At 33.5% G+C, this 11,431-nt stretch overlaps 1 protein-coding gene across 1 annotated transcript; it reads right to left on the bottom strand.

The window, feature by feature from the left end:
• Window positions 1–64: 64 nt before the first annotated feature.
• LOC114714422 (scarecrow-like protein 13) lies at window positions 65–3,398 on the bottom strand. Its single transcript, XM_028899163.1, has 2 exons — window positions 3,322–3,398; window positions 65–2,242 (listed from the first exon to the last, which is right to left on the bottom strand). The coding sequence occupies exon 2, from the start codon at window positions 2,005–2,007 to the stop codon at window positions 331–333; it is 1,677 nt and encodes a 558-aa protein (XP_028754996.1). The 5' UTR covers window positions 2,008–2,242; window positions 3,322–3,398; the 3' UTR covers window positions 65–330.
• Between the last annotated feature and the right edge of the window lie 8,033 nt (window positions 3,399–11,431).

Genomic DNA, 11,431 nt, shown 5'->3' with positions numbered 1-11,431 from the left:
TCATTAGAAAACGATAAATAAAACAAAGAGCAGTATTAAGTAGCATTGATCCAATAGCAGTAGATTAAGCCCCTTATATCCATATCCTTTTGGATTAATGCCTATGAAGAGTGACAAGAAGTTAAAATTGGAGGTTTCTTTTACTAACCGTTCTAGCATTTGACATTTACAGCAACTTCTGAGATTAGTACAACAAATGTTGCATCAAAGATTAACCTTGAGTAAGTCCTATGAAGATTCTGCTGATGCAACTAACTTATGCTAAAGCTCAAAAGAGAGGGGAGAAAAGAAACAGGAGAAAATGTACAAGTCCCAATGAAGCAGTCAAAATCACCACCAAGCAGAAGAGGTGGACATAGCTCTGTTCATCCAAAACAGATAGAGAGCACCATCTCTATATTCAAGACGGTACTTTTCTTTGAAACCCTTCAATAAGTTTCTGACTGCAGCCGTAGTAGAGGCACTCAACGGGTGTTGTTTAAAACCGGCCATGGAAAGTCTTGACCTCCACTTTCCTAGAAGTTCATGCCTCTCTACCCTCTCTGTCCCCTCACAAGCTATCATGTTGACAATGTCTCGAGCCACACAGTGCTGTTCTGCACTAATCCGCTCCTTATCATCTCTGCTAGAGCTCCCCGCATCAATTGATTCAAACATGGCTGTATAGTAATTTAGTGTCTCAGCAAACCTTTGGTGAAAGGGAGAAGTGTTGGTGTTGGATTCCTGCTCAACAAGGGTCATAACTTTGGGTGACAAGCTCTTGACCAATCTCAATAGCCTGTCTCTGTGGTTCTCTGTGCTAACACTCTCATCAGGCATGTGATGCAGAACATAAGGAAAATTCACAGCAATCGCTTCCCCGGGTTGAACTCCTAGGTTCTCAAGTTGAACCTCACAGCCAGACATGGCGGCACTATGGAACTCAAACGGCACTCCAAGAGACTTGGCATGATTTTCCAAATGCTGTCCTACAATATGAAGCCCTCCACCTCGAGCATGAAATGATTGGGAGTCGTCAACACCAGTTACCCGAATGCATGGGGGCCCACCAGGCCGCTGTGCAAGAGCCTGAATTAGTAACTTCCACTGGGTGCCCTGTGCAATTTGGAAGTCAATTATATGAATTCTGGGTTCACTTTGCATTGCTTCTAGGATGACAGCATTTGCAGATGTGTAAGCAAACTGCCAATATGGGCAAATCCTAAAGAGAATGCCCATGTAATTTAACAGTTCTTTGCTCGTTGGGGGTTGTTCTTGCTCACACTTCAGAGATTTGTAGATGGCACTCCCAGTTGATACCACCCTCGCTTTAAGCCCCTCCAACATGTAAGCTCCCAACCTCTGAAGTGGATCCCCAGAAACTGACACCATCTTCACTAATACTTTATCCATGAATCCTGCTGCGGTTTGAAAATCGCCATTGGACACAGCTTGTGCACAAGCAATGAGGACTTCTTTCAAGTCAAGCTTAGGAATCATTTCTACAATCTGGTCCCAATTCCATCCAGACATCGGAGATGTTTGCTGGTGGCCGCCGTCGGGGCAGTAATCACAACTGTCAACAATATCTGACTCCGGTCCCAACAATTCATTCTCTAATTCCTTGAGTCTGTGCTTCAATTCATTACCACCATCAACACTAGAGCACCCACTGATTGGTGATCCATAGGTGTTATCCTGGGACTGGTGCGGATCTGAAAGGGACGACTGAGTCTGAGAACCTTGTGGTGAAAAAGGACTCCTATTAGATGAATTGCTAGCAAAGGAAGAGGAATCACAGGTTATGGGACCAGGAGGTGGCGGTAGGGATGATTCAAGGGTAAAGTATTGCTGGTTGTAGTTTTCAAAAGAAACTGTGGTTCCCTGGCTGCTATCATCAGGGATTTCATTATATAAATTGCTTGGCAAAATCTGGCAATGAGACAAATGGCATGTGCCTGTGTCTTGCATCGGCTGGTGATACAGATGGAAACCAACTGAACTCGGGTGTTTCTGAGTTGTTTGCATCTAAAACAGGTTGATTTTCTACTTGGGAAAGGACTAGTCAACCTTCTGAACTCTGATGGTGAAGGTTGTCCGCAACAAGTCAATTGTTCAAATCACTCGTCTAGAAGATGTGAAAAGCTAGTTTAAGCAGTTTCGCTGATTAATCAATCTGCGTATTGAAAAGATGAAAGATGCTTCATTTGTCGGCAGAAGTTATTCGCACCTACCGTCCAGGAGAGTGTTGAAGAGACTCAATCTTCATAATAAGAATAAACTATTAATAAAGCTTTCACGTGGATTGAACGGAGAGAAGGGAAAATTTAAAAATTAGACCAGCTTGACAGAAGATCTAATAAAATTGCACAGATGCCATAGAAAAGCAGATTCCACCATGACATACAAATGAAGAATTGAGAATCCTATGACAGTCTCGCTAATGAACTCCCTCATATCTCGCGGATTTAAAGCCTAAACCCTCAAAAATTTATCACCAGCAAGCTTCGTACTTTTAGAACTGGTAGATTCTAAAGACTAGAGAGATCGGAAAAGAGGTATAGAGCGAGTGATCAGAAATAAAATAAACTCAAGTTTACATTTCTCATATTCTCCAGAAGTAATTACAGAACAGAATGGCTCTCCAAGAATTAAAAGCATCTGGCTTGTGAAGAGAGTAACCGGGGACCAAAAACGGGAGAAGACGATTGCGGAATTTTAGGAAATCAAAAGAGTACAATCACAGATCCCAAAGAGATATAAATCAACCGGAGCCACCAACCAAATACGTAACTCTTCAACTTTTTAGGAGAGAGAGAAAGAAACAGTTTTGTGTCAAATAAATGAGTCTTCAGCTATCAAAGCTGAAAAGGAAAGAGAAACATTTCTTGATTTATTTTCCGCTTATGCCAATCGTAAACCAAGGTGACAAACACCCAAAACAGAAATTGTTCATAAAGGAAAGGGCTCAAATTCAAAACAAAACGAAACACAAGCATCTTCCGGGTTTCTTCGCAGACTGTGAGATATAGAAATAAGATGTTGGATCTTCATTTGAAAGCCTTTCCCCAGGAAGATGAAGCAGGCTTTCAAACTTCAAAAACAAAGAAAAAACAACAACAACAGCTAGACCAGCCACCTCTCTTCTTTAGAACATGAACTAATAAATTAGTAAATTTCATTTTTTCAAAGCAAATCCAGATTTGTACACACCAGAAGAAAAACAAGAAATCAGACAAGTCCAGAAGAATAGATCATACATGCCACAGCTCACAAAACCAGCGACTTCAGAAGGTGGGAAAAAAAAAACGGAGACAGAGAGGGAATTCTGGAAAGGCGCACCTCAAAATCTGTATAGTGTCAGGTTCAGTGTAGCGATTGTGCGGAGGACAGGCGCTTGAAGAGCAGAGAGAGAAAGAGAGAGAAAAGAAGAAGTTGTGTTAGCCGTCACTGGAGTTCTGAAACGATGAATTTGAGTGGATTTATAATGAAATGATTTTGAGCTGTCCGAGTGAAAGACCGGCGACAAATGCCCAACGAATTAGGCTTAATTACAACTTTGACCCTACGCGACACTTGACTTTGTTTGCTTTGGGTGCCCGGCGCTGATAAGACAGCGACTCCAAGTCAGCTCCTCCAATCCGAGAGTGCGGTACAAATTAGAATATTCTATTGCCGAGTAAATGACTTTCAACCAAAATGATATACGCCTTTTTTTCCAGGCAAATTCATAAAACAAACCAATTCACATATTATCAACTAATTTACATTTAAATGTTTTTATGAGTTCCTTGGCCAACCAAATCAATCACTATGTTTAATTAAATACTACTCCGGCATTCCCTCATGCGTTCAGCATAGAAAGTAGTTGGAAGGTTGAATTTCATTCTAAATACTAGGAAATCAAGTAAATTACTTAATTATGATGTACATTACATGATGATTTTGAAATATTTCTATATTATTATATTATATGTTAGTTTATAAATCAATTAGATTAGTTTAAAAAAATAATAAATATAAATATTTTAAAGTACTATTTATGGTCTTTAATATAAGATATGGTTGACTAATTTGAGAAAATTAAAAAATTACTAACTTTTTTTAAAGTATTTATATTTATAGTTTTTCTCTAAACTAATTTAGCTCACTTATAAATTAATATATAATCTAATGATATAAATAAGTATTTTAGATAGATTATATAACATATGTCATGTTATAACAAAATAGTTTATCACCAAAAAAAAAAGTTAGTAATTTTCTCAACTTAATCAACTGGATATTATTTTAAGGACTGGAGTTATTAAGATTTCTTAATATTTTCATACGAGTCGATTTGAATCTTACATTATGAAACAAAGGTAGTATAATGTTTTAATTTATTTGGTCTATCATATTTATCATTTTCTTCAAATTAATTTATTTAATTTATAAATTAATACTTCTCTACTTCTGTTTATAAGACATAGAGAGAATGATTATTTTATACCATTAACTTTTTTAAAATATAAATTTACCTATTTAACCATATTAAATGTTATGCATGATATCAAAATTGGCCAATTGGATAAATCATGTGTATATATTTAAAGGGGACAGAGTTGAAAACTTACTAAATTTTTGTATGGAATTAATGAGTTTTAAAAATTTTCTTAATTCTAGTCAAACTTATTAAAAGTGAATTATAAATAAAACTAAAAGAGTATACAGTATAATTTTATTTAGGACTATTTTAAAAAAATCATATCATATTTGTCATAGATAAATAATTTAATCCACGTCTTATTAAGATTAGGGAAGTATCTTTTAAGAGTATAACTGATTAAGTGAATTGAATATTTTCACGAGACTATAATGTTAACTTAATATAAATTTAAAATATAGACTGCGTTGCTTGTAACTCCAAAATTCATCATGTTTCATGTATAAATAGTTTTTAAGATGCAATGTACAAATAGTTTAATGAATTTTTAAATCAATGTTCACATATAATATAAAAATATGAATTTGAGAGGAGAATAAAGTAGCGTTATTGGTTTGTGCAACATTATTGGAAAGATCGACTTCGATGTCACTAATGTTTTGGAATAGAAAATTTTTAGCTGAGTCGAAACATGAGGTGGTTAAGCATGAGCACTGGCACAGGTTAAAATTCAACGGTTTAAATCAATATTTTTAAAGGCACACATAATGTAAACGATATTAAAATTGAGAGATTTTAATTTCAAAAAAGTTAATTTTTTCAATCTAAACAGTTTAAATTAATTAGATCTAAATGATTCATATTGTTATCGTGACAATAAACATTGAGTACTGCATTTGGTCATTAATTTAAGAATTAGTTTATTAATTTAAGTAGATTAAAAAAATTAGTTAAATTAGTTATTTGATTGAGAAATCTACGAAAATCGAATTAGGTCTCTCAAGTTTCATTGGGACGGAGTAGCAAATAGGTGTTGTTTTTTTTTCAAATATATTTGTTAATCAAGTGTATTGATGAAAATTATTATTATTATAAAGATGGTTTAAAAAAAATAAATATAAAAAATAAAATAAATTAAAATTTTATATTTAAAATGAAAATAAAAATCAAACAATATGAATTCGGCATATTATAATGCATACCAAATTCAAACCTGTCGCCTAGCGTTCTGTCTACTCGTCTTTTGCTTATACTCGTACATTTTTAGTTTTGTCGTCTTTGTTTCTTTTCTTTGACCAAGTTGTCAGCCTCCCACACTAATCAAGATTAATTAATTTTATTATTATTGTTATTTGATATGCTCCGATATTCTTATCAACCACACCGTACTGGTTCATCATTAACTGGCGTGTTGCAGAAGTAGCAGACTATCGCCCTCCATGTGCATGATGGTTTTTTTCTTTTTTCCCAATTAATATGGAGACACGATATTACTCTCTAAATTATTGGTCGTGAATGAATTTTCGACTTATTTTACACTGTCATATATTTGTATTTATTAAATATACGTTTTCGTTCAAACCTCTTTTTGTATTTTTTTTTGGGCAATGTAATGATAACAAAATCTAAAAAAAAAGCTCATTAAGATTTAAATGACATAATTTGTTAACCACAAACTAAGTAAAGAAGAATTACTATGACATCCTAAGAAAATGATTAATCATCCAACAATCTTTTAACAATTAGAAAGCATGCAATGACAATAAGTCTATGCTGCTTACTTATTATTATTATCAGAGCTTCTTATTAATTAAATTCCTTCATCAAAATGTCATAATAATTCTCCCTTAAAATAATTATTGGCTTCAAAATGTGGCCGCAGAGGTAGGGTCTTCTAATTCAATGGCATCAAGTGCCTCTTTTAGTTGACGTTAAATATGCAGTGTCAAAATTAAAAAAATAAATGTTGATCTTAAACCTAACATGGCAATATCAACCCTCAAAAATATATGATTGGTATGTGAGGTTATGAATTAAACCTTATGTTATAAATGTGTGACCAAAGAACAACGAAAAAAGACATTCAGCCAACCAATTAAAAAAAGATAAGAAAAATAATGAAAATTTTATTGATAAAAGAATTAAATTTAAGTAGCTTTGCTTTTCTAATTTTCCTAAATAAGGATGAGGCAAGGGATAATTACGGGGGTCAATGACACCGTGTACACGTATACGGGTGCGAGACCCTGCGGACTGGGGCGGTAGATGCTCTGGGCGCTACTCGGAGGAGAATGGCATAATTGAAATTCTGTGGGGAATTCGTGGGCAGTTAATTGGATTTTCTTTTTTTGGTGGATTCAGGCCTCTTCCGAAAAGTTGACCCAACCCCGTTCCCCGAAACCACGCCAGCCAATGGAGGAACTTTCAATTATAAATATCAATAATGACGTGGAAATTGTAGACGAGCAATGTTTCACCCGTTGGCAGTAATCACCTACGGCTACTCCCTCTCCTCCACCATCAAGAAATCCCATGTCCCTTCTTCGCTTAGCCGGTGGGGTTACTGTCACGTGCATCATGATTAATGTACGCACAAAATATTGTATCTCGAAGCATTGAATTGAAGTTATAAATTTAAACCTTACATGTGAATTTTGATCTCTATTTATATAATACTTTTTTAATTTCAAACAAGACATTATTGAATTCTAAATGTAAGTGTCTAAATAAAAATTTATGTATCACTTCTCTGATCCTTAATATAGAACCCAATTGTTTAGTTATCAAGTAGAAAATGGATAGAGATATTAAGAAAGATGATTATGATGTTTTAGGAAAAACGTATCACATTTTTTATAATTAACTAATTTATCTAATTTTTTTAATCTAATCAAATTAGTTAAATAAATCTTATATTAAAGATCAGAGGAGTAGTTTTGTCATGTTGAAAAATTTTCTGATTTTATTGGACTAATATTTTAATTTAATAAATCATACACGCTAGAGTAAAAAATAAGACAAAAGCTTAAACTATGACGTCACTGATCAAATCACTCGAGTACTTATTAATTCCTTTGATTGATTAGCGTGACCAGCATGGAGGAGGGATCCCACCCTTACGCGTTGCCCGTGACGAAAGACCACTCGCAAAAAGTATGATCAAGTCATTTTCGTTTTCGTTTTAATTTTTTGGCAGGGCATAATTTGAGGGTGTGTTTGAAAAATGATTAAATGAATATGACGGGATTTTTTTTTCCCAAAAAAAAGATGAGCTTAAAATTATTATAGAATATATTAAAATAAAGATTAAAAAAAAGTTGAGAACCTCACATGAATGATGATATGAGAGCGGGTTGACGAAGGGTTGTGCTCTTTGTATTATTCACAGGCATCATATATGGCAAATGAAGCAAAAGAAACACCGCGGGAGGCCGCCCTTACCGGAGGGTGAAGAGCACTAGGAAAAAGAGGGGAGGATGGTGATGGCATAGACAGGGTGGCGATAAGGATGTGGATGGAAAGTGAAAACTGAAAAGATAACCCACACACCCAAAATAAATAAATAAATAAATAAATAAAACGAAAAAAAAAAATGAAAAGGCAGAATCTTGGTGCTTTCTTTCATACTTCCAGCTTCCAAGAGCTCACAGCTTGTCTCTGTCTTTTCCCCACTTTTTTTGTTTTTTTCATGGTAAAAGTACATCGAGAGGCTGATATAATCAATAGGCTGATATTATTTATATTATATTTTAGGTGCTTTAAAGTTTAAACACTTTGATTTTTTTTGTGCGTCTAATATTCACCCTAATTTTGCTTTTAATTTATTCAATACCCGTTAGATATAATTAAAAAATAATATCAGGTTACTAGATGTAGCATTAGAAAAATAAAATCAGAACATTAAATACATTATTAAAAAAATCAAGATACTGGTGTGTTTGAAAAAATAAAATCAGTTTGCGAGCCCACCTCTATCTTTTTTTTTTTATTTATTTACAATATTACTTGTCTGCTTGTCTTGTCCCACTTTACTCTTTAATATTTTTAAGTGGTAATGGAGGTCATGTCTAGTGGTTAGGATAAGTAAGAAGCACAGGGTGATGGGTTTAAATTCTTGTGTTTTGGTAAAATATTCATATTGTCTAGTCACATACCGTGGGCTTCAGCTGTTTCCTGCATAGGAGCCTTTTCCCCCGGCACTTTGTGTTCTCCCAAGTTTTTATGGCTCCCATGTTTTCTTCATCCTCACTTATGTCCTTTAGTGCGTCCTAAGTTTTAGGTTAAAATTAAACCCCTAAAATGGTAGGTTGGGTGGAAGTAGGTGGTCACTTTTACAAAGTTTGTGCATTTAGGAAGAGGCGATAAATACTAAAATCTTGATTCCAAGTATACTTTTCCATTTATTCTGATATTTAGTGCTAGTCCTCAATTTTTTAATATAAAAATTAATTAATTAACTTTTATGATTAAAAGTCTAAACCAATTAGTTAATTCTAACAAAATTTCCATAATAATCTCCTTAAAATTATCCTCATGTGGCATTAAATTAAGTTTTTACTAATATATTAATTTATAGTCAACAAATTAGTTTAAAAAATTAATAAATATGATATATAAAATATATTGATGCCTTATATTTAAAATTAAAATTAATTTATAAACTGGTTCCTACGTAGGACATTGTTGCGGAAACTTCAAAGGTGTGATTTACCAATTAAGCCATAAGCTTTTGGCCACTATCGTCGCTCTTATGCTCGCTCTTGAGGCACTCTTCTTTTCGCCCTCTCCCCACAAATTTTCTTGTTGCTTTTCCCCACTTTGGTTTTAACTGATAACTGAAAAGGACATTTTAATCCTTTTATGTCATATAGTCTTTCAAAGGACCATAGTCTCCTAAAAGGTTAGATTAAAGAAATTGGAAAAGAAATCCCTTGCTGAAAATTATAAGGGGAACTTGATAAATTTTTATATGCGGAAGGTGAATTTTGTACATATAGCATAATCAATACTCTGATTTAAACCCCTTTCACAAATAAAGTTTTTAACGGGAATGTTCCCCCATTTTTTCTTATTAAATTAAAAACACTGTAGTTTTGTCCGAATATTTAGTCGTTGGTTCTGCAATTTCCCTTGCAGTATAATAGTGAATGAACAGCGTTTTCTCGAAATCACTGCTTAACAGCCTGTTTGTCTACTCTTTTAAAGGGGGCGTTTTGGGGGTGTTTAAAATTATTTAAAAAAAAACTTTTAAAGAGTATGTTTTAACAAATAGAGTTAACTTTCTGCACATATTTATTTATATAAATTACTTTTAAAATTATGATTTAGCTTCCATCCAAAACTCTCTGGATATCCCTAAAAAGTACTTCTTTGTAAATTGGGATAAACTATTTCACATATTTTATTGTATATTGTAAAATTACTTTTAAATTATGATTTGGTTTTGATTCTAACACCCCCTAAATATTTATAAGTACTATTAAAAAATTGTTCTTGTCCGGAACAAAGCTCTAAGTGAATAATGTGTAAATTTGTAATAGGGTTTAAAAGGAGGAGCAAAACGTGTGAGCATTCCCACAAAGCACCAAAAGACAAACAACAATGCCACCCGTCCACCACTTCACCCACTCCATTGGCGCATAAGAAAAGGCACCAATTGGAAGTAGGGATTCTGCATTTCTTTTCCTTTCAGTTCATGGGTAATGGGGTATTTGACCCGCCTCTCTTTGACCTGTGGCACCTCATTATAACATTTATTTATCTTTTTCTTCTTTAAATTCGTCCCAAATATGACATTTTCCCCATGGTATGCAAGTGAGGTTTCATATTCCCGTTTATAAGTTTAAAAATTCCTTCATTCATTTACGCCAACAAATTTTAGTTTAGTTGACAAAGTTATATTTTATATTCATAATAGTAATATGATTTTGAATTCTCTTATCAAACTTGTCCTCCACGCACAATGGTTGTCAAAGGAAGTCCTATGGGACGGATTAGTAAATTTCCCTCCTCAGCTTTCTCTCACAATGCTAGCAAGTGCAATTAAAAATTAAAAATGTATAATTAATTACTGTCAATTAGATGATGATTAATTATATTGATGAAGGGCCAAACCAACATTTTTGCAGCCTATTTTAAAAAACTCTGCATCACTTTAATTGCAAGAGATATGTTTGTAATAAAAAAGAATCATAATATCCAAAAACTGCATCAGAAAATTTTCAAAGTATAGAGAGGGAAAAGGACAAATTAAAAAAAAAAAGTTGGAGAGGGGCCCATTCCAACGGGGGGCGTTTTGTTAATATATGTGGAGAGAAGCTCAACTTTGATGTTCACCATTCAGTTTGTGTGGAATGGAATCATCTTTTCATCTTTTCAGACGTAATCCTCCCCTTTTCCTATCACCTTCCTCGTCTCTTCCTCCCCCTTTTTCTCCTGCTCAAAAACACCATTACGTAATATGTCATCTCATTTGTAAGTCATACTCATTCAATTTTAAAAAATATTATTCATAATGGTTATATATGTCAAATATTTTTTATTTTGATAGACATAATTACTAAGAATATTTTAAAAAAGACGTCATTCATTTAGACATAATTACTAAGAATATTTAAAAAAGACGTCATTCATTTATCTATCTCTGGTCTTATTTATAAGATCTGTTTGTAAATTATAATAAGATATTATAAATAGAACTGAAAGTTATATATTATAAATAACTAATTTTTTAATATCTATAAATTAATTATTTAGCTATTATATTTAAAAAAGGAGGGACACATGTATCAAAATTTAAGAGAATGTTTCCAACTACACAAAAAATGCTTGGTTTTGCTGTTCAAATTAAGGTTAATTTTTTGTCCCACACACACCTTTTTAAGAATATGGTTATCTGATAATAGTACCATTAGGCTAAATTTAAGCATTATCGACTTAACACGTCCACGTTTTATGCGTAGCTGTTATAAATCTTTAGGTGATTAGTTATAAGCAGTCCAAGTTGTGGAATGGTCAAGTCATCAT

Source organism: Neltuma alba, unplaced genomic scaffold (assembly GCF_004799145.2).
Source record: "Neltuma alba isolate B1F8T4 unplaced genomic scaffold, ASM479914v2 tig00011501_pilon, whole genome shotgun sequence".
NCBI lineage: Eukaryota > Viridiplantae > Streptophyta > Magnoliopsida > Fabales > Fabaceae > Neltuma > Neltuma alba.
The sequence above is the reverse complement of the archived record's forward strand: the minus strand, read 5'-3'. Positions and strand labels throughout refer to the sequence as shown.

Coding starts and splice junctions, on each gene's coding strand:
- LOC114714422 (XM_028899163.1), bottom strand. CDS start 2,007: ATGCAAACAACTCAGAAACACCCGAGTTCAGTTGGTTTCCATCTGTAT.